This window comes from Phyllostomus hastatus, unplaced genomic scaffold, assembly GCF_019186645.2.
Source record: "Phyllostomus hastatus isolate PE091 unplaced genomic scaffold, TTU_PhHast_1.1 phas_contig_16, whole genome shotgun sequence".
In the NCBI taxonomy this organism is placed as follows: domain Eukaryota; kingdom Metazoa; phylum Chordata; class Mammalia; order Chiroptera; family Phyllostomidae; genus Phyllostomus; species Phyllostomus hastatus.
In genome coordinates, this window is record NW_025333643.1 from 5,787,415 (window position 1) to 5,809,020 (window position 21,606).

Genomic DNA, 21,606 nt, shown 5'->3' on the forward strand with positions numbered 1-21,606 from the left:
TAAATATTTGTTGAACAAAAGAATGAAAAAGCCCCCCATGAGAGCCCATTTTACTGTTCAGAAATCTGAGGTTCAATGAGTTATTAATTTGCCCAATGCCCAGTGAGACACTGAGGCAGCTGGGTGTTTTCAGCATGCCTGCTTTCATGGCTTTGCAAAGCTGCATGTCTGAAACACCTGGCATTGTCCCTGCCACCCTGCAATTGTTCAACAAATATTAATGAGCTTGCCTACATGGGTCAGCCCCTTACTCTGCTAGACAATTCCCACCGAGGGACAAATTGTCACATAGCTGTTGCTTTGAGAAATTGGATTAAATTGCATGGTGCAAAGAAGATGTGGACCTTTCAGAGACTTTGGAAGAAAATTCCCTAATCCAACTGCTAATGGTAGGAGTTTGCAGGGGCCTCTCCCGCCTTCCTAGCCCCGTTCTTTTTCCTGCTGCCTTCCCTTTTGTGAGCGTCTCTTCCCCTTTTTGCTTGCAGTGAATTCTGTTCTCCTGTAGGCTACAATGTGTCAGTTGTTATAAAATCCGGGAGGTGGAGCTTGGTGACGAGGGCGAGGGCGAGGGTGGTGGGGGAGCGCTCAGCTAGCCCTGCAGGGCGCGCAGTCCAACACCGGTTCGTCTGAGCTTAAGCCTTGCAGCAGAACTTCCTTCTCGCTCCTCTCTCTGGCTTTGATCCTCACTGAACGCCAGACCAGAAGCCCTGAAGGGAGGGAGGATGAGAGATGACCGGCCCTTTGGCAACCTGACCATCTTCTTAGCAGAGCCTTGGAAAGCAAGCCAGGGGCTGACTGCACGCCCAAAGAAGCACCGAGTCTCTCCTGGAAGTGTGTGTGTGTGTGTGTGTGTGTGTGTGTGTGTGTGTATGAGCGGGTGTGAGTGAGGGTGTGTGTGCATTGTGACTGTGTGTGCATGTCCAGATGAGTGTGCGAGTGCACGCGTGAGTGAGTGTGTATGTGAGTGAGTGTTCTTGGTTATTGTTTTTTGGAAGAAAAACCTTGAAAATCTGGGGCAGGTTACTGTGCTCGTAGAGTGGTGGTTCTTTTGCAAGAGGAGCTGACCAGACTGAGCTACTGGAGACATTTTTCAGCAAGTAAAGAACATTTTCTTTCCAGAAGGAGAGAGATTTCTCCCTTGGCTCTGCAGCAAGTAAAAGAGATTAGCCCCTAAACCTGTGAAATCGACCAGAGCCGTGTGATTACCAGGGCTTGAGAGAGAATATAGGAAGAAAAAGAGAAATAAATTAGCTTGTCAGTGCCTTTGGCCACGTTGGAAGATGTCATCTCAAACTAAGTTCAAGAAAGACAAAGAGATCATTGCCGATTATGAAGCCCAAATAAAAGGTGAGATGCGGGTTGGGGAGTCATGCCTCTCCTCCCCTTTCCTTATTCTTTTGCTTTGGCTTTCCCCCCCTTTTCCTCCCTGCCATTCTGAAATGTTGTTGTGCATCAATAATCTTATTGTGAGGAGGAACGGTGGCAGCCGTACAAGTCCAGACTGGTTTCAACTGCAGAGAGCACTGGTGTTGGGTGTATGGATTAGAGAGCGGCAGCAATCACTGCATTGCAGGTGTGCAAGGAGGATCCGACCCTGGCTTTAGGAGTGTCTCGGATACTCCATCATCTTGGCCATAACATGTCACTCTAAGGCCATTTTGACAGTCACCCCCCCCAAAGTCTCTTAATATGATGTCTATTTTTTATGGTCTGCTATGGTTTTTTCTTCTCCTTTATGTTGTTGCTTTGCCTCTGCCCCTTTCTCTGGGCTGGAATTCACGTGCATGTGTACAGGGAATCAGCAAAGGGAGGTTGCACTGCTTTGTCAGTGTCTCTCGGCTGGCTGGGGCTGCCATGGATTAACTGTTATGGGGCATATTGATCCAAACTAATGCAGGCATTTAAGTATAAGAAGGGAGCTCAGTGAAGAAACTGTATTCTCTTGCAGTGTGCAACCCCAATCACCTTCCGTGCACTAGCGTTTGGGGTCATCAGTTTTCATTCAAAGCTAACATCTCAGTGCGCTGTGTCGACTGGTAAGCGCTGCCTGGCTTCCATGGTGCCAGGGGAAACCTGCCAGGAGGGTGAAATGACCTCTGGCTGCTTGTTCTAGCTTTGGTGCCACTGGGCACACAATCCTCTCAGAAGCCTCTCCCTAAATCCACACTAGCAAGGCGAAACAGGACACTGGACACAATTACATAGACAAATGCAGGCAGAACCCTCATTCAGGTCAGGCTTCTCCCGTCCTTGTGAGTTCTAGGCTCAGCTTTTGGCAAGGAGAGCCTAAAAGCACCATTCACCATGTTCATGCTTTCTCCGAGGATATGCCCTAAGAGAAGCTGGGGCCTTTGCCTCTTAGGGTCTGTTTTCTTTCCGGTTACGGTTCTTGCTGCGACATGGGGTGTGTTGTGGTCTCTCATAGAAAGAATAAAGACCAAATACATCTGTGAATGCTGATGCCTCCCCTTGAGGTAATGAGCGGCCTATTGAGCAAGTTGGTTATTTGGGGCTCAGATCTGTGGTTGCCACACCTGCTTCTAGGTGCTGCTGCAGCTCAAGACTCAGTGACCAGGGAAGGCGGGTTGCCTCCACAGGAGCAGCGGGAGACCAGGCAGCAGTCACAGCTGCTCTACATGCTTCAGAGGCTTGGGAAACTTTGGGAGGGGAGCAGCCATCAGGGGAGAGCTTTGGTGTTTTTTCCCCGTTTTGCCAACTGTCTTGTGCCTTTTAGTTCTGGTCAAACCCCATATGCTAATCACGCCTGGGTAGACCCCAAAGTGAAATATGCAGAAAACCCTCTGGTCTCCTCCTCTTTAATTTTCAGTTCAGTGTAGAAAACAGTGATCTATGATGCTTCACCCTTGCTGAAAATTTAGAAACAAGCCCTTTACTGGTCAGAGATTTGAATTCACCTGATTGCTCAAATACAAAAGGCCAGTCTGTCTTTGTAAATTCTTTCAGGGAGTTTATGTTTTACAAGACTAATGTGGCTGATTTTTTTAAACTGAGGTCCCCATAAAAGATGCCATAATAGAGGAAGGGATGCCGAGTTCTGGATAGGTTGGGGTTTTTATAAGCATTGTCTTGGTAGGAAATGTGCTGATCTTTGAAGGTTTGCTACCACTGGGCCCGTGAACTTTGCTTGAAGATCTATTAAGCATTTATTGCTCTGGCTGATTATTTTACTTTGCACCTTTCACCTTTATTTTAACAACTAATTAGCAAGTACGAGGTAATGCATTTCAGCAGGAAATTTGCCCAAATAATCGTGTCTTTTCTAGGCTCCAAATGTCTCTGCATTCTAGTTCTGGGAATTTAATTTTATTCTTTTCGTGTTGACACCCACACCATTAAGGTCAGGATGCTGTTGTGCCCAAAACCATCTGGAATCTTTTCTTTCAAAATTCTATGTTCATCATGGTCATAATTGTGTGTTCAGGGCTCTACAGCTTCTGTGGCTCACTCGCAGACATCACTACTCTTGGTCTACACAGGGTACAGAAAGGGTTCACATGAACTCAGTTTCAGAGATGAGGAAATTGAGGCTTCGTAATGTTAAATGACTAGCCCAAGGTCACAAGACTGGAAATGTGAAGGCAGAGGGTTTTCTGCCAGGGCAAGTGTTCCCCGCTACATTGTTTGCCTGCAGCTGCCCCTGGAAGGATTGATGTCAGCAGCAGATGGCAGTTCTGTGGTGGGGCTGGCTGCCTCTTGATGGCATTCCATTGTTTGCCCTCTTTCTTTGATCCCTCGCTTTTGTTGCTTGCCTCTGAAGAACGTTTGACCAATCTCCAAAAATAATGCCTGATGCCAATTACCTTTCTCCCTGGGTAGCATTTGGCTAATTTGGTGCAAACACTCCACCTAGTTAGATTTTGTTCTCTGTGAATTCTGTGAGGGGAACTTTTGATTTTTAAAAGTGATACTGAGTTCTTTGTAGGCGTACTTTCTTTTATTTCTTTTTAAAGAATTTATTGACCTAACAAAGGGGAATATTTCACAGCAATTTTTTTTCTGTTATAAAAAATTTCATACTCAAGCCTTCTGTTGTCTCATCAGACACTTGAAGTCCTTTGATTAAGGACTTTGATTAAGGATCTGCAATGCAGTAGTATACCATATGCTTGCTCATTTCCAGTGATGGGGAACTCACCACCTTCAAGGCCCACATTCTTTATTTTTGGACAGCTCTGGCTGTTGTAAGTTGTTCTTACATTGGATTAAATAAGTCTCTCATCCACTTATAGGTTCTACTACAGTATCTCCCCCTTGGGACTTCAGAGAACAAGACAGATACTTCTTCCCATGACTGCCCATTGAATGTTTGGAGACTCTGGTCACAGCCTCTACACTACGATCATCCTTATTTGCTGATATACGGCAGTGCTCTGCTGCTTATCTTTACTCTCCTTTGGATCCACTGCATCCTGGGTTGAAAACTCCCATGCCTTTAGGTGGTTGGCAGGTAGAATAAATGAGTAATGATAGTCAAGTAAGGTGATTTGTGGCAGCTGGCCCACCACCTCAGCAAGGGCAATATAAGAAGGGGTAGTGGTGATTAGGATGGGCCTGAGAGCACATGTCCTGTACAGATGAGCAATCACTACCTGGATTCAACCAGTTGTTACCATTCAGGAATGTAGGCCCAGTGGACCTTTCAATTTTTCAACAGATGCCAGAAATCTGAACAAGAGTTTTATGCTTTTAAAGAGGTTTTGCCAGATAGATCTCCAAAAGATGATACTATCAAAAGCCTCTTCAAGAGTTGTACTTAGTTCTAAATGAGATCTTCCAGATGTGGTCAGAGAAGGAAAACAACTATCACCTCTCTTATGCTATGTGTAATGCTTTTATTAATATAGTCAAGGGTTGAATTAGTCCTTTTCTTTGCCCACCCCCTCATTGCACCATATATATTTATATATATTGGATTTCTCTAATCCACTAGGCTAGGATCCTTGTCAGAGAGAAGGAAAATGAAATGAATTTAACATGATTTGTTCTCAGTGACCCTGTGCTGGCTCCAAATGGACAGGGCTTCCTGTCTGAGGTGCTCGCAAGTGTTCCTTTACAAATCTGTTCAAGAACCGTGCCTGAGAGTGACATCATATTCTGTATTCGGGAACTGGCAAGCTGTAGCATCTATCCCATTTTGAAATGAGAACAGCATTCGCCCATCTACAGCTTTTTGGCACCCACCCTATTTTTCACAATTCTCTCAAAGACCACTGATAGTGTTTGGTAATCTTATTTGCAGGCATTCTCAGTATCCTGGGCTCTAATTCATCTTGCTGTCAGACATAATGGTCTGTTCTACATTTATCCAGAGTTCCCATTTCCATTTCAACCTAATGGAAAATTGAAATAGAAACTCAGTGATTGACTTCAGTGTTTTTTTTTTTTTATTACATGCCTGTAATCATTTTAGTCTACCTTAATAGCAAAAGTCTATAATTTGGGGGAAGAAAAGCAGATATTGAACATCACAGAGAATGCATTCACTCAATCAGCATTGAGTAGCTACTTTGTTCTTAGTCTTGTGCTGGACATTATGAAAGATGCATCATACATTCTTGGCTTTCTAAGAGTTTTCTTGGAATATGGCAATAAAATCCTTGAAGGGAAAAAAACACACACAAAAACTTTCAGCTGAGCACCAGATGAATTCAGTCTTAAAGAGATTATGCCATAGAGTGATTGGACAACCTCCTTAGGAACCCTCATTGCCTTCAACAGTATTCAATGAGGAATGCAGGCTGGGCTGGGGAAGCAGTGGGGAATAATGGGGACTGTGGCTGATTAGTTAACTCACCTAGAGGAGGCAGCCATTATTTAGCTTCAGTCTGTCATTGCCATGAAATGTGAGCCCTGAGTGGTCAGTTATTTCAGTGTTTCAAGGGAATCTGGATTTTAAAATAAAATGGCTGGATTTCTATTTTTCTAAAATTTTATTTATTTAGTTTTATAGAGAGGGGAAGGGAGGGAGAAAGACAGAAAAACATCAATGTATTGTTGACTCTCACATGCCCCCTACTGAGGACCTGGCCTGCAGCCCAAGAATGTGCCCTGACTGGGAATTGAACCAGCAACCCTTTGGTTTGCAGTCTGGTGCTCCATCTGCTGGGCCACATCAGCTGGGGTATTTCTCTTTTTATAAGGGCACTGCTCATATCAGGAGGGCACCACCCTCATGATCTCATGTAATCCTAATTACCACCCAAGGCCCCACCCACTCGAAAATACTGATTGCATTGGGGGTTAAGCTTGGAAATTGAATATGGGGGACACAAACATTTAGCTCATAATAACACCCATACTTTCTATTCCATTGTGAGCAGGAGATTTATTGGTAAAAGGAATAATATTCGTGGCTGGCTGAATTTTCTTCTTTATCCCTTATGGGGGAGATGTTTATTAGCAGGGATTTGGTGAAGGCCGATGTGTTGAAAGCCAAGGTGATGTTTGATAAGCTGATGTTTGTCACAGTCAAGGTGGAGTGTGGCTGGGGAGCACTGCACTCTTGGCATCTCCCAGTCTGGGGGAACCAGTGGGTCTGGGGGTCTACGTTGGCCATTTCTAGAGTTTTCACCACTAAACTTTTTATGGTAGAGACAACCTTCCTTTTCCAGAAACTTTTGTCATTCATTCATTCATTCAGTGACTGTTAAAAGCCATGCTTTAGGCTACACAGTTTTATTTAGCAGTGGGAGGTTAATTCATTTTTATTTAGCTCTAGGTCTCAGTCATATAATCAGTGTCTCATTTTGTGATTCCTGTAATTCTGTGAGATAGTCATTATTAGTCTCATTATATGGATTAAAAGCTAAAGTTTGGAGAAATAAGTTGTATAAGATTGCACGGCAAACAATGGCAGAGCTAGGATTTAAACTAGAGTCTTCCTGACTTCTGGTTGTGCAGGGAGGCAGGATGCACACCAAGGCAACATGGCTCTGAAACCCAGGGGTTCCTTCCTTGGGTGGCCAATCTGGATGGGTCTTACTCTTTGACTTCCTACCCTTCCGAACACTTCCATGCTCCTTCTAATCCAACCTCTCCTCTTCCCCATTTGATGTCCCCTTGTGTCAGGTCCTTTCACTCCCACCCCAGGGAATCATCTTTGGAAGAACTAGCCTACTGGAAACACCCGTAGACTTGATGGAGGCTGTCAGCTCTACTGCCAACAACTTGGAAATATAGAAACAGAACTCTTAGGTGTCTTCTAGTCCAACTTTCGTATTTTTGTTTTCTAGATGTGGAAACTGGTGTTCAGAGAAGGGTTCTGGCTAGGAGACACTTCCAGACCATGTTTCCACGAGGGCATAATCTCTGTCTGCTTGGTTTGTTACTGTAGCCTCATGCCTGGGGTCTATTTGGTGATCTGTAAATGTATGGAGCTGAATTGCTCTGGTGGGTGTGGCAAACTGGCAGTGGTTTCACTTGTAAATGCTTCATTCCTCATGGCTTATTGGTGTTTAGGAAATATCTTGGCTGTCCAGGAGTGGTTGCCCTGGAGGCAGAGCTGAGTGGTGCCTTGGGAAACAGAATGAGGTAAGTACATGACAGGGTAAGGATTGGACAGATCAGGAGGAGAAGAAGTTAGGCTGGTTTGGAAACTGGTTCTTTCCTTATAGGTGCTAGGAAGGGGACAGGTGCTGACCTTTTAAAAATGCTGAGTTTTAGAACCTCTGGCCTAATACAGGACCCAGAAAGCTGTGTCCTGGGCTCACTTTCAACTGTAAATCCTTCATTCCTGATGGCTTGTATATGTTTCTAAAACATCTTAGCTGGCCAGGAGTGGAATTTTGGCTTCGTTCTCTTAATTTGTTCAATTATTAGCCAATTTATGTTTGGAGTAGTGTTCCCTGAGGTGTACTCCATGAGACTGGATGTAAAGAGGCATGGGGTGGAAAAAACAGTTCTGTGGTCAAACAGGTTTTGGAAGTTCTAGCATAAACTGAATGAAATATTGATAAGTTTGTTTCCCACAAGACTTCTGGGGACCTTGAATGTGTTAAGTGTGAATCTCCAAGAAGGAGTTGTGATCTATCCTCAGACTTATTTGATCTTACAAACCCTTTTCATGACTGCTCCTCAGATCGCCTTTTAGAAAATGTCAGGCTGTGTGGTGTGTGGATTATCCAGATTTTTTCTCTTTTTTGCTTTTTCCCCCAGTTTCCTAATTTTTACACTTCTCTTAGATGGCAGCTTGAAGAGGGGAAAAGGTAAAACAAATACATATCCAGCTCAGCTAAGTAGTATCAGTGTGGTGTTTTGAGGTCACTTAGAAAATGTGGGATTTGACATCTCCAATTACAGAGCACTCAACCATTGATTTAAATGGTAATTTGGTGACAGCTCACCCCTGATCAATATGCATGGCATATACACATGTGCCCATCTGTGCATGACAGTAAGGGGGTGCATTTGGCTGCAGGCAGTGTTCAAGGTGTCTTGAATGGACTTAGGTGCTGGCCCTGGGATTGTGCCGTTTGATGCCAGGTGATAGTGGTGCAGATGAACACACAGAAGCCCATGGCTCATTGCACCACTGAGTGACTAGATGTCAACCACAAATCCAGGTACATAAAATATGTTTTTCTTTATGTTTTATAACTTGATTTCCATTTCTCATCTCTATTTAGTTGGAGGTGGCTGCAATAAATCTAAGTCAATTTGGAGTTTCCTCCAGTTTTGTGTCCCAAATCCTGTCAGTGGAGGCAGCACCAAGGGACTTTGTTTAGTCTGCCACTGCTTATCTGATCTCCTTCTTACTGGGTCTTCAGCGGTCAGTCTGTGACAGTGATCCTCCTTCTTCCAGATCCTGGGCTACTGTGGCTGTTCTCTGTTCAGCTCCTTCCATGTGATTTGTAGGCACTGGGGGTCGTCCTAGGGCTCACATGCCATGCTGGTGGTGAGGGACCAGACATTTGTCTCAGGCAGGTCTTGCCATACCCAGCACTTGTTTGCTTCTCCTCCAGTGCCTCTCTGGGGCTCTGCCTGGGGAAGTGGCCCAGCTCCTCTCTGTTCTCAGATTCTGCACATCTATAAAGGGTTCCCTCATCACCCTCTTTCCCTGGGCTTATTTGGTATGAGGTAGCATGCAGATTATTTTCTTATAGATGCTTAAAATCTATATACACCTGACTCCCTGAAATCTTTATTTTTATGTGGAGCAGGAAGGGGAAAGGAGAGGTAAGAGGGGGTGATATCCTGGCACTATGTCATCAAATATTCTTTCACAGCTATTGTCCATAATCCACATTTCTTTTTATTCTCCCCAAGGGCTAGGCTTTTGAAAGTCAAAAGCCAAGAAGTGAGTCTTTCTCTGTATTGTCACTGAGGCAGTGAACACAGAATGCCTTCCCTGACTGATTCCGGTCCAAGAGGTGTAAGGAAATATGGAAGAAAACCTTCAATATTTCAAAATGTCAATTTCAGTGAGTTTCCTTCCTTCTCTGTCTGGCCCATATCACCATCACCTTTGGTTGGGATCATGGCCATATCCTCCTAACTCTGGGTTTGTTAACCTCCATGGTCCTATATTCTGGGCTGGATTATCTTTTGCTGTGGGAGCTGTCCTGCACAACGTGGGGTGTTGAGCATCATCCCTGTCCTCTACGCACTAGATATCAGTAGCAACGCTTCCCCCCACCAAGTTGGGAAACCAAAAATGTCTCCAGACTTTGCCAGATGTCCCCTTGCAGGGGCAAAATAAGCCCCAGTTGAAAGACACTGGCCTACATAGTCTCCTGCTTCTTCTCTTGTTCTCATAGCCTGTCCTCACAGCAACCAACAGTAATCCTTAAACAATTTAAGTCTAATTAGGTCACTCCTGAGTTCCAAACCTTCACCAGCATCTCACTGCATGAGGATCGAATCCAAAACCCTAGCGCAGCTTACAAAGCTGTGCTCTGCCTACCTTGGCCATCTCACTTGCCCACTTTCCTGGTTCTTTGAATTCTCCAAGCTTGGACCTGCTTTGGGCCTTTGCACTTAGCTTTTTCTTCTTACTGAAATCCTCTTCCTCTGGATTGTTACATGGCTGACTCCTTCTCCTATTCTACTTCAGCTTTCCTGTCAGTTTCTGACCACTCAATGTTAAGTAGCCATGGAATAACTATTGGGCCTGTTGGCAGAGCTCTTATGGCTATATGATATTTTCTCTTCTTAGTTTATTTCTTTTCTTTACCAGAATGGAAAGTCTGTAAGAACAAGACTTTTGTTTCTTTGTTCATTAGTGTTTTGCTAGCACCTAGAATAGCACTGGATATATAACAGGTGATCATAATATTTGTTGAATGAATGAATAAATGTAGATGCCCTTGTGTTGGACTTTACACACAAGCTCTCATAAATACTTTTCTTTGGGGTGCATGGGATGGGACTGGGAACTGCAGTCTAGAGGCACATAATGAAGAAGATCCAGGCTTTCCCCAAATGCCAACTGAGAGATAATTCAGGAAGATGAATCCACAGAAGAGACAGTTGTATCTATGCAGGGCTGTCCAGCTGATGGCTTAGAAGGGGATGCCACTTGCAGGGATACTGCATGGAATCCAATATTTTTTATTAACTGAGTATATGTCTGATATGAGGATACAAAAATGGGTGAAGTATAATCTCTATCCCTGTCTTTGCTAGACATAGTTTTCTTTTAAATTTTATTTATTTATTTTTAGAGAGAGGGGAAGGGAGGGAGAAAGTGAGGGAAACATCTGTGTGGTCACCTCTCATGCGCCCTCCACTGGGGATTTGGCCCACAACCCAGGCATGTGCCCTGACTGGGAATCGAACCAGTGACCCTTTGGTTCACAGGCCAGCGCTCAATCCACTGAGCCATACCAGCCAGAGCTGATAGACATAGTTTTCTAAGAAAGATAGTTACAAAAATAGATTGATCAATTATAATATGGTAAGTACTGGAATAGTACTGGAATCACACACTGTGGAAACTGAGAGTGAACACAACAGCTTTACCTAGGAGAGATGGAGAAGTTCTTATAGAAAAAAGGACTTTTGAGTAGGGTTTTTGGACGGTGGGTAGAAGCTCTGAAGATGGAAAGGGCATTTCATGGAGAGCGAACAGCATGTGCAAAGACATGGGGGCCATGAAAGGGTCTGGGTATTTGGGAAAGGGTGAGAAGTTTGGCTGAAATTCAGAATAGGTGAAATGGAGTTGGGGGTGGGAGATGAGATTTGAAATGAGAGGAGCTTGAAGTTCTTTTCTAACCATTGGATCCTATGAGTTTTTGGCCTTGGAGATGGTGGACGAGAGTCTTTTTTCTGTTTATGGGTGTATACATGTTCACTATTTTTAAAGTTTTGAAAATACAGAAAAATAGAAAAAGAAAAAAGAAGGATCTAGAATTCAATACCTGAAGTAATCACTATAAACAATCAATATATTACCTTCTAGATTCCATATCTCTATCTATCAAATCTGTTTTATATCTATGTGAGACAGAAAATGGGATCATAGATCTGAAAGTTATAAAAATAAAGATGCTAAGCAAATCATCATAGGCCTGTAGATCTAGGGTTTGAAATAGAGAGAATATGGTCTAAAAATAAACAGATGGTGCCAAGTAAGAACATCAATCAAAACGCATGACATCCCTGTGTTTGGGATGGTCCTTTTTGGGGCAATTGTGGTGGCTGGCTTGTGTTGGCCACTTCTGTCCTCACAAATTTGTATAAACTTGGGCAGAACTGAGCTCACTCATCAAGAACTTGCCCCAACCCCACATCTGTTCCAGCCACTTTCAGCTAAAAATTTCCCCTTTCCCAGTCCCCTATAGTCTCACTTCCTAGTTGGTACCCAGGCAATAGTTCCTGCCTTTGGCAGAGAGTACTAAAAAGAGTCTTGTCTAAAGCAAAGAATTTAGTCTCAGCAGTAGGTTACCCTCTCTGCTGGTACCTTTCCTCTGATTTAACTTTCTTTGCTGCCCTTTGCTGGAGTTCCTGGTCATCAGTTGTACTTTAGGGATTCCTGATTGCTGGTCTGTTCTGAACTGTGGTAACCTGCTCTCCCTGGCTTCTAATGGTTGGGTAGGGTATTTTAAGAATATAGTTTATTGATAGATTGTGCGTTTTCCAACCTTCTGTCAGACAGAAAGTCCTGTAGGCATGTAGAGTTCTTACTGAGAGATTGGAGCTCAGAGGGAGGGGATAGCTCCATAGGGGGACCTTCCTTAGCTTAGAGTGCCTTGAAAGGAACCAGAGAGAGATGACATCAGAGATACTTACCAATGAAACCTTTAGCCACCTTCAAGGACACAAAAGAGTGCTGTTGCTTCTCTGATTTTACTTGTATTAAAGAATGCAAACTGGCTGAGCAGTATGCCTACTCTCCAACTGTCATCTGAGTAGGACATTGCTAAGGAGAATTGGCCAGTACATTACTTTTTATTTTACATGGGCTTTATTTTGACCAGTGGCCTCTCCAGACAGTATATTTTAGATCCTGAAGATATATCATCTTGGGGAAACTGAGTCAGAAAACAGTCACTGCCTGGTTTCTGACACCTGGTAACTAATTACTCCTTGACCTCCTACCCTGGCCATGTGGTTTCCTGACCTTTTTCCTGGTTTTGGTCTTTTGAGTTTGTCTCTTGACCTTCAGCTCATCTTAGGGCTTTAGTCATGGCCCAATCAACCCACTTCAGACCCCACCCTGAGTATATCTGTCTTGCTGGATCTCATACTCAGCATAATATTGTCATTGAAACTCAGCACCAAAAATGACAGAAGTGCCTCTACTCTCTGCCAGAAACAGAATTGTTATGCTATTGGGAGTAGTGAGAAAGAAATGTTGAGAATATGGTGGGCTGTTTACTTTGATTTAGTTTAACAAATATTTATGAGTTCTTACTATGTTCCCTGCCTCCATAGCAAGAAGACAAATTTTAACGTATAATTACAAAACTGTTGAGCATTATGAAAGAGTGACACAGAGTTCTTGGGGGAACCTACAGCAAATGGATCTAAATAGTTGGAAATGTTGTAGACGATTTGTGATATTGATCAGTAAAGCTAAACTGGCCAACCTTATCACACCAGCATTTCCTGAGCTGTTTAGGATCCAGACGGAACTATCTTTTCATTTAGAGAAGGGTCAGAAGCCATCAAAATATTTAAGGGGTCAGGAAGATTGGTACCTCTAAGAGAAAGGCACAATTCCTGGTGTAAAAGATGAAAATGATTTCAGAAAAGGAATTTTATAATAGTTATACTCAAGATGATAAGTACAATCATGGGATAAATGCTTTTAAGGTAAAATTAAGGCCAGGGATCAACTGAAAAGGAAAGAAATCCATCCTGGTTGGATAGTTATGCTAAAGGCACAGAAAGTAGGTGAGACAAGAATGTGGATTGTTGAAGGAGAGGCTGTGATGTGGGGTGGGGGAGGTATGCTCTGGAGGGAATTGCACAGACCTGGGTTTGAGTTTTGGCTTATGGCTTATTAGCTGAATGACCTTGGTTAAGTCTTTTTTTATCCAAGAAAGATAAGAAAAATAGGGATAATATCCCATCAGTTTCCTTATTTGAAAAATGGGGGACTTCTGGCAAGATGGAGGCATAGGTGGACACTCCATACCTCCACATATGACCAAGATTAGAACAACAACAATTTAGAGGCAGAATAACACCCAGAACTGATAGAGAATTTATCTGAATGGAAGTCAGACAGCCAAGAAGTTGAAGTAGACCCGTTCATCCAGACCGGTAGGAGGGGCGGAGAGGAGCAGCCAGGCGCGGGTCTCGGTTTGCAGAGAACAGGGAGAGCTGGGCCCATAAGGCAACCAGGACCACGTAAGGCATCTGGGGCACACAAGATGGCAGTGGGTGGACCCTGAGTACGCAAGTGGCAGCTGGTGGACCCAGTGAGGCGGCTATTGTGGAGCAGGGCAGAGCGCGCAGCCCAGGATCCCAGAGAAGGGACTGAGATCCCAGGAGAACCGAGCTACCACCATTGTTCCCTCCCGCCCTTGCCCCCGTCCCCGCCCCCAGCCCCACCCCCACATACAAAGTCACAATCTAGTGACTGGGGTGCCCAGCCCTTGTGAACACCTAAGGCTCCGCCCCTCACCGTCACAGGAGTGACCAGACCAAAAAAAGAGAGCGAGAAAGAGAGACATGTCTCAAACAGAAGAACAGATCAACGCCCCAGGACTCATCCTTTTGAGTGACCAAGAAATAGCCAATCTATCAGATGCACAGTTCAAAACACTGGTGATCAGGAAGCTCACAGAATTGGTTGATTTTGGGCGCAAATTACATGAAAAAATGCAGGTTACCATAAAAGAGATGAAGGAAGATGCACGGAGAACCAATAGTGTTGGGAAGGAAACTGGGACTCAAAACAATAGAGTGGACCAGAAGGAAGAAAAAAATAACCAAACAGGAAAGAATGGAGAAATAAGAATTCAAAAAAATGAAGAGAAGCTTAGGAACCTCCAGGACATCTTTAAACGTTCCAACATCCGAATTATAGGGGTACCAGAAGGGGAAGAGGTAGAACAACAGATTGAACATGTATTTGAACAAATAATAAAGGAGAACTTCCCCATTCTGGCAAAGGAAATAGACTTCCAGGAAATCCAGGAACCTCAGAGAGCCCCAAAGAAGTTGGATCCAAGAAGAAACACACCAAGGCACATCATCATTACATTAGCCAAAGTAAAAATGAAGGAGAGAATCCTAGAAGCAGCAAGAGATAAGGGGACAGTCACCTACAAAGGAGTTCCCATCAGACTGTCAGCTGATTTCTCACAAGAGACCTTACAGGCAAGAAAGGGCTGGAAAGAAGTATTCCAAGTCATGAAAGTCAAGGACCTATATCCCAGACTACTCTATCCAGCAAAGCTTTCATTTAGAATGGAAGGGCAGACAAAGTGCTTCTTAGATAAGGTCAAGTTAAAGGAGTTCATCATCATCAAGCCCTTATTTTATGAAATGTTAAAGGGACTTATCAAAGAAAAGAAGATACAGAAAAAACACGTATAGTAAAAGGACAGCAAACTCACAATTATTAACAACCACACCTAAAGCAAAACCAAAAGAAACTAAGAAAACAACTAGAACAGGAACAGAACCACAGAAATGGAGATCACATGGAGGGTTAGCAACAGGGGAGTGGGAGGAGGAGAGAGGGGGAAAAGGTACAGAGAATAAGTAGCATAGAATGTAGGTTGAAAATAGATAGGGGGAGTATAAGAATAGTATGGGAAATGTAGAAGCTAAAGAACTTATAAGTATGACACATGGACATGACTAAAGTGGGGGATATGGGTGGGAGAGGGTGTACAGGGTGGAAGGGAGTGAAGGGGGAAAATGGGACAACTGTAATAGCATAATCAATAAAATATATTTTTTAAAATTATTTAAAAAAAGAAAAATGGGGATAATAATAGCTCACTTGTGTGTGTGTGTGAATTAGTTGAAATAACACACATCAGAATTTCCAGCACATTACTTGGCATACATGAGGATTCACTGAACAGTGAAAATGTTAGTTAAGTCAGTAAGAGAGTTACTGGCATTCAGGTCTTGGACAATGAACCTGAACCTACAGGTGAAGCATTAGTAAGTGCACCTGGTTGGAAAGGAGAGGAAGACAGGCAGTACTGAAAAAGGGCCAGAAGAAGTGGAGTTGCCAGCATGGGCAGCTGGGAAAGGAAGGTTCCAGTAAGTCTTAGTAAGGCATGATGTTTTTCATGTTTACTTCAGTGTTTTTCCCAGTGTAGCTAGGGCCACCAGCATCAAAATCACAGGGAAGGAATTTACAACCAATTCAGATTCTGGGGTATCACCCAGACTTGTTGAATCAGAATTTCTGGGGGTGGAACTGGGAAACCTGTAGTTTACAAGTGCCCCAGGTTTCATGAACTTGAAGTATTTGGGCCTGGACTATAGTAACCTCGCCAACTTCACAGTCTGTGTATCATCTTTGAATGCAAAACAACATTTAGTAGTCATGTAGATGGATGAATGAGGAGGGAAAAGCCTCTGCACTACTGATGTGAGTGTGTTACAATTCTATTATTTTTAAATAAAAAATGTGTTTCTTTATGTGTTTGGGTATGTATAAAAAGAGTCTGATAGTTTTTGTCAACTGATAATGATGCTTTCCCTTGGGGACTAGGAATTGGGTTGAAGTCAGGTTGGGGGCAAGATGTTAGTGACAGAGAACAGTGGAAAGGAGACCTTTTCCCCTTATATTCTTCGATTTTGATTGACTTCTAAAATAATGAGTGTGCTTAATTTTCTCATTTATAAACTCACCAAGATGACAATAAAAGTAAGGAATTTGTTGACAAATTTTTCTGCTATTGAAGAGGCTCAGAAATCAGCTAAACTATGAAAGAAAGAAAAAGACAAAGAGAAAGGAAGGCAGAAAGACAGGAAAAAAGGAAGGAAGGCAGACACCTGCAAGAGATGTTCAAGTTTTGCTTAACATCTTGTGGCATTCATTATGTATTGTAAGAATGATTGCTGAAATTAACTGTATTACTTTACTGGATTTTTCCCCGATGTAGTGTGGAAGGTGTTTTCGTTCTTCCACTCTTAAAATTGTAAGCAATGGAATAATGAAGCCAAACCACTTAAGTTATTGGGTTTAAATCAGGAGCTATTGTGGTGCTGTGCCCAGAGTCTGGGATTTTGAGTCATAAGATCTGATTTTCCATCTTGGATCTGTCTTTTAAGTGAGGTATGTCTCCACTCTTCATCCTTGCATCCTCATCTGTAAAATGAGGCATTATCTACCCTAAAGGCTAGTTGCCATGAGGATCAAATGAGGTGGTGTGTGAGAAAGTAAACTCTGGAGTGCTTCAGAGATGTTAATTATTTCTATTTTTGCCTGGCTCCTCCCCTGGGCATGGTGCTATTACTGTGGGGTTGTTTATGAGTCTGTCTCCCTATGAGCTCCTTGAGTGCAGGGGCCTTGCTTAATTCATTCTGAATTCTTGTGCCTAGTGCCTGTCACACAGGAGGCATTCAAAGCAAGTTCTGGAATAACTATCAAGGATAGAAAAATACATGCACAGTTAGGTTTAGGCTTATGAAAATATTAAGATGCTCTTCCAGGAAACAGTCTTCCAGTTTTTTAAAGGAATTTAAAAAAATTAGCCAAGTTTACAGCAGAAATAATTTTGCTAGGAGAAAGGAAAGACTTCATTAAGGAAAATCTAATTGCCCAGTTTTCTAAAGAGACAGAGCCACATCTCTTATTCCTCATTACTGTCAATGGCTGGTTCCAAGAAGGGCAAGATGAATGGAAAGGGATTGAGAAAAGACAAGTCCTGATACTCCTGAGAAAAGTCTCCCAAGAAACAGGAATGTGCCTGGATCACAAGTTTCCTTTATTGTTTGTCAGAACCCTGGAATGAGCCTTTTCCATGCTCCTCAGACAAAGATCCTGTTTGGCCTCTACCCCAGACTGAGGCTGGGGAACCACAAAGTCCGTTATTCCCCTTGGAAGTGGGAAAATGGCCAGTTGCTTGACAAAACTGGAAGGATTTCCTGAGGCTCAACTTGGGTGCTCCAGCACCTCTAAAGACTTGGATAATTATCATCTGAATGCGTGAGGGAAGGACTGGGCCAAGCCTAGAAACAGAGTTTTGGTGTAGTCTGGCAGTTAGGAAGGAGGGGACCAATCTCAGCTTTGGGACTCTGGACCCTTCTCTAGCACTGCCACGAATCTGCACTTTCTTCTCCTTCTCTTGCACCAGTTTCCTAAGCACAGGTCAGCCCAGGGCATCATTAGATGGGTTCATAATTGTCCAAACAAGTGATGATTGTTGCATGGACCTATCCAGTTTGAGAATGTCAGGAAACCAAGGAAGGCAGGCATAGTAAACAGGAACATGGTGTTAATATCAAACTGCCTGTGGTTTGCAGTCTGGCTCTTGTACTTTCTAGCTATCCAACTTTGGGCAAGTCTTTTCATCTCTTTGAACCTCAGTTTTCCCGTGTGTAAAGTGAAGATAATAATCCAATCTCAAAGAGTTATCTAGGTGATTAAATGAGATAATGCATGGAAAGACCTCTGCACAGGCCAAGCACATAGTAAAGATTCAATCAGTGTTAGTATTGTTATTAATAATCATAACTATAGCTGATACTGCAGGCTCTGGAAACCAGTAGATCTGGGCTCAGATTCCAGCTGTGCCACTTACTAGTTGTGCACAATTTTTTTTTAATGTCTCTGAGGCTCAGCTCGCTGTACTTCTGTAAAACAGGAACAATATAACTTCCTTGGGCATGTCTGTAAATCATTCAGGCCAGAATAGGCAAATGTAGGTACTCTATAAACAGTGGTTACCATTAAGAGAAACAGCACATTCTGCAGTGAACAGAACCAGGAAGCAGAGAGATCTTAACAGAATGGGATAAGGTACTGACTCTACAAATGTAAAGTTTAATAGTATCTTTAAAAGAACACCACCGACTCTTCAAGAGAAGTCAAATTTTTTGGATACTGAGCCTTGAGAGGACTTTCTCCCATGAATAGATAGAAATATAAATGAGACAATAACAAATTGGCATTTGGTTAGGATATCAGACCTTGGAACCTGACCTTAGCCTTGTCCCTTGTCCAGGTGGCTCTTGGTGCCTCCCTAAGGGGGTCCAGAGGGAAATAGATCATAGAGGCCACTCACTGGGAATTGAGTGCTTATCCCAAAGCTTCGGCTCAATACCTTAACGTGAAGTCTGGTGAGCTGATCTCCATGTGGAGAACTCCTTTGGCCTAAGTGGGTTGGGCATGCAGCTTCCCCTCCAAGCCCATACTTGAATCTTGGCTGTATTGCTCCCTGGTAACCAAAGCTCTTCTAGACCTCAAATCCCTATAAAGACAAGCTTGGATAACTGCCCTGACTTCTCTCTGGGATGCTACCAAGTCTAACCAGCCACAAAGGAGGAGAGTTAGAAGTCTGGACCCATCCAGACTTGACTTGTGACCTCCTTGGAAGTACAACATCTAGGAATTTTGGTCCATAAATGTGACCTAGGACCTGTCTAGTCCATGATATCATTTTCTTCCAACAGGTAGATTTCCACTGTGACACTGACTTGGGAGGAAAGAGTAGAGTTGGCCTTCAGCTCGGTAGAGGTCAATATCCCTATCCCTCCTTTTTCTTGTTGCCCTTTCTTCTCATGCCCCCATGAGAGTAACAGCCAAGCTTATGATCAACTCAGGGTGTGGCTTTCTCCCTTTGTGGTAGAAATCAATGGAGAATCAGTGATGTTCAGTTTGCCTCCTCAGCACTGCTCTGTCGTGTGCCTACCATGCAGTCATGGGGAGTTGAAGCCCCGAGGATCTAAGAATTCCTCTTTGATGTCCTTCTCCTTCTCCAGATATGCTTAAAGCTGCTCAAGACTAAATTAAAAAATTCAACTTATTTTCTTCTAGACCAGCACTAATCACTAAGCAAGTGGTAGTTTGCAAGCTGGTGATGTATTTTGTTGAGATACACAACAAAATCAGGCAACTTCATAGAAAAGTCTGCATTTCTGACTCTTTGAAAACAAATTGGACAATTTGGCTGCACTGGGCCCCCATTCCCACATGGTGACCCATCAGCCAGAGTTGAGTAGCAGCTGCCGTTTGTAGATGAGGCATGCACTCTTGAGTCTCTTCCACTTGTGAGCAGGAGCTCTTGTGTCCCCACACCCACTACTTCACACCCACTGCTTTGCTCATTTACCTAAGCTTCCTGGTTTCTGTTGGCAGTTGGGTTTGCCATTTTTTAGATAAGGCCAAAGAGTTATATTTTAACTTCTATATCAAATTATGCTCATCAGATAGAGTTGTCCAATGGGAATTGTGTGACAGTGTAACAAATGCTTCAATGTCTAACTTGCTGTCATGTTTTCAGATTTCACTGTAGAGACTCCCTGACATTAGTTTAAGTGCACCTTTCACTTTTCCTCAAGGATAAGTATGAGGTTGGAGTCAAGGGCAAGACAATCTCTCCCACAGAGAAGTGGTGTAATGTTTTCCTCTGACCCGTTCTTGAGGGGAACCGGGGCAGGGTGGGCAGAAGGGCCTGTTAGCTACTGGAAGCCATAAGGACCCAATGATGTGGTAGGTGTAGCCTTAGTCCCCATGGTCATCATCATGACACATTTTTAGTAGTTAAAAATCCCTCAGTGTAAGTTGATAGTTTGAATACCAAAGTATAGTTCACTGTAGCAATTCTGCTCAGTGTGGTTCAAGAACTCTGCATTGGACTCTGAAGTCAGACAGACCCAGGATCGAATGCCAGCTCTATCACTTAGAAAGTTTCCACCTGTGTAAAATGGGCACCTTACTGGACTCGTGTGAGGAATATGGGCAGCCACTTAATAATTGCTTTTTATTGTCATTTCTATCCAGATTTGGAGGGCTTGATTCAATCCAAGAGTGAAATTGAGATCATCTGTAGCAGACCCAGCAGCTTGCAGACAAATGTAGCCCCACTAGTGGATTTTGTTTGGCTTTTGGAACATTTACAAAAGTAAATTAATATCCAACATTTAAAAATGAAGAAAATTGTAAAGCAAACCAAGAGAGTTCAGATAAAAATCCAGATTTCTGGAATTTCTTAAGAAATAGGAGGAAACACTGGGCCCTCATTCTCAGACAGAGGCCAAAATTGGCTGCTCCCTTCCAGTGGGGCATAGGCTCTGTTTTGCTCCTGGCTGACCTGGTCCACTTCTCTCTTTTGCTGCCTGCTTAGCTCCTGTGGATGTTTGAGTTTATTGATCTAGAGCAGGGGTCCCCAACCTCTGGGCCTTGGACTGGTATGGGTCTGGGCCTGTTAGGAAACACGCCACACAGAAAAAGGTGAGCTTGAATGTAATGTACTTGAATCATCCCCAAACCATCCTCTCCACCCTGGTCCCTGGAAAAATTGTCTTTCATGAAACCAGTCCCTGGTGCCAAAAAGGTTGGGGACTGCTGATCTAGAAGAATGGGTCAACCTTCATTCAATCCTTCATAAATATTTCTGGCAACCAGGCTTTGGAGAAGGTAGTCCTCCAGCAGTCCTAGGGGTAGAGCTATGGGGTCAAAGTCTTCTCAAAAGAATGTAGGAAACTAATGAAGACTTGTGCCTGTGAACGAATGGCCTCATCTCAACGTGGAGGTGGGCTAACATTTAATAAGAAAAAAAATCTTGCCCTTTATGTCTAAAAACCCAGCTGGCCAAGTGCAGACTAGGGAGAGCTGTGCTTAGCAGCAGCACTTATGAAAAAGACGTAAGGGTCTGGTGGACAATAAGTTTGGTGTGAGTAATCAGGGAAGCAGCTGCCAAAAAATCTAGTCTGATTTTGGGCTGGGTTTATAGAAGTCTAGTGTCTGGAAGACCTTTCTTACAGAGCTGTTTTAAAGGACAAGCAGGCAGCCTCAGGAAGCCTTGATCTCCCTAGCGGTGTTTGAGGCTGGGTGATATGTCCCTGGAAAATATTGTCAGAGTGGAGATTTAGGCATCAGAGGGAGACTTACTCTAGGTGACATACAAAGTCCTTGCCAACCCTAAGACTCTCTTTTCTGCAGCCTAATGAAAGAAGGTAATTTTTATAACAAAAGTAAAAATCTTGCTTTCTGATGGAAGGAAG

The 21,606-nt window shown here is 43.4% G+C and overlaps 1 protein-coding gene across 5 annotated transcripts in view; it reads left to right on the plus strand.

Moving 5' to 3' along the window:
- Nucleotides 1-619: 619 nt before the first annotated feature.
- SRGAP3 (SLIT-ROBO Rho GTPase activating protein 3) overlaps nucleotides 620-21,606 on the plus strand; it is a 242,801-nt gene continuing 221,814 nt past the window's right edge. For all 5 annotated transcript variants that reach the window (XM_045832177.1, XM_045832178.1, XM_045832179.1 and 2 more), the window contains exon 1: nucleotides 620-1,347. In XM_045832177.1, coding sequence (XP_045688133.1) covers nucleotides 1,281-1,347 — 67 coding nt within the window. In that variant the 5' untranslated portion in view covers nucleotides 620-1,280. The remainder of the gene's footprint in view (nucleotides 1,348-21,606) is intronic.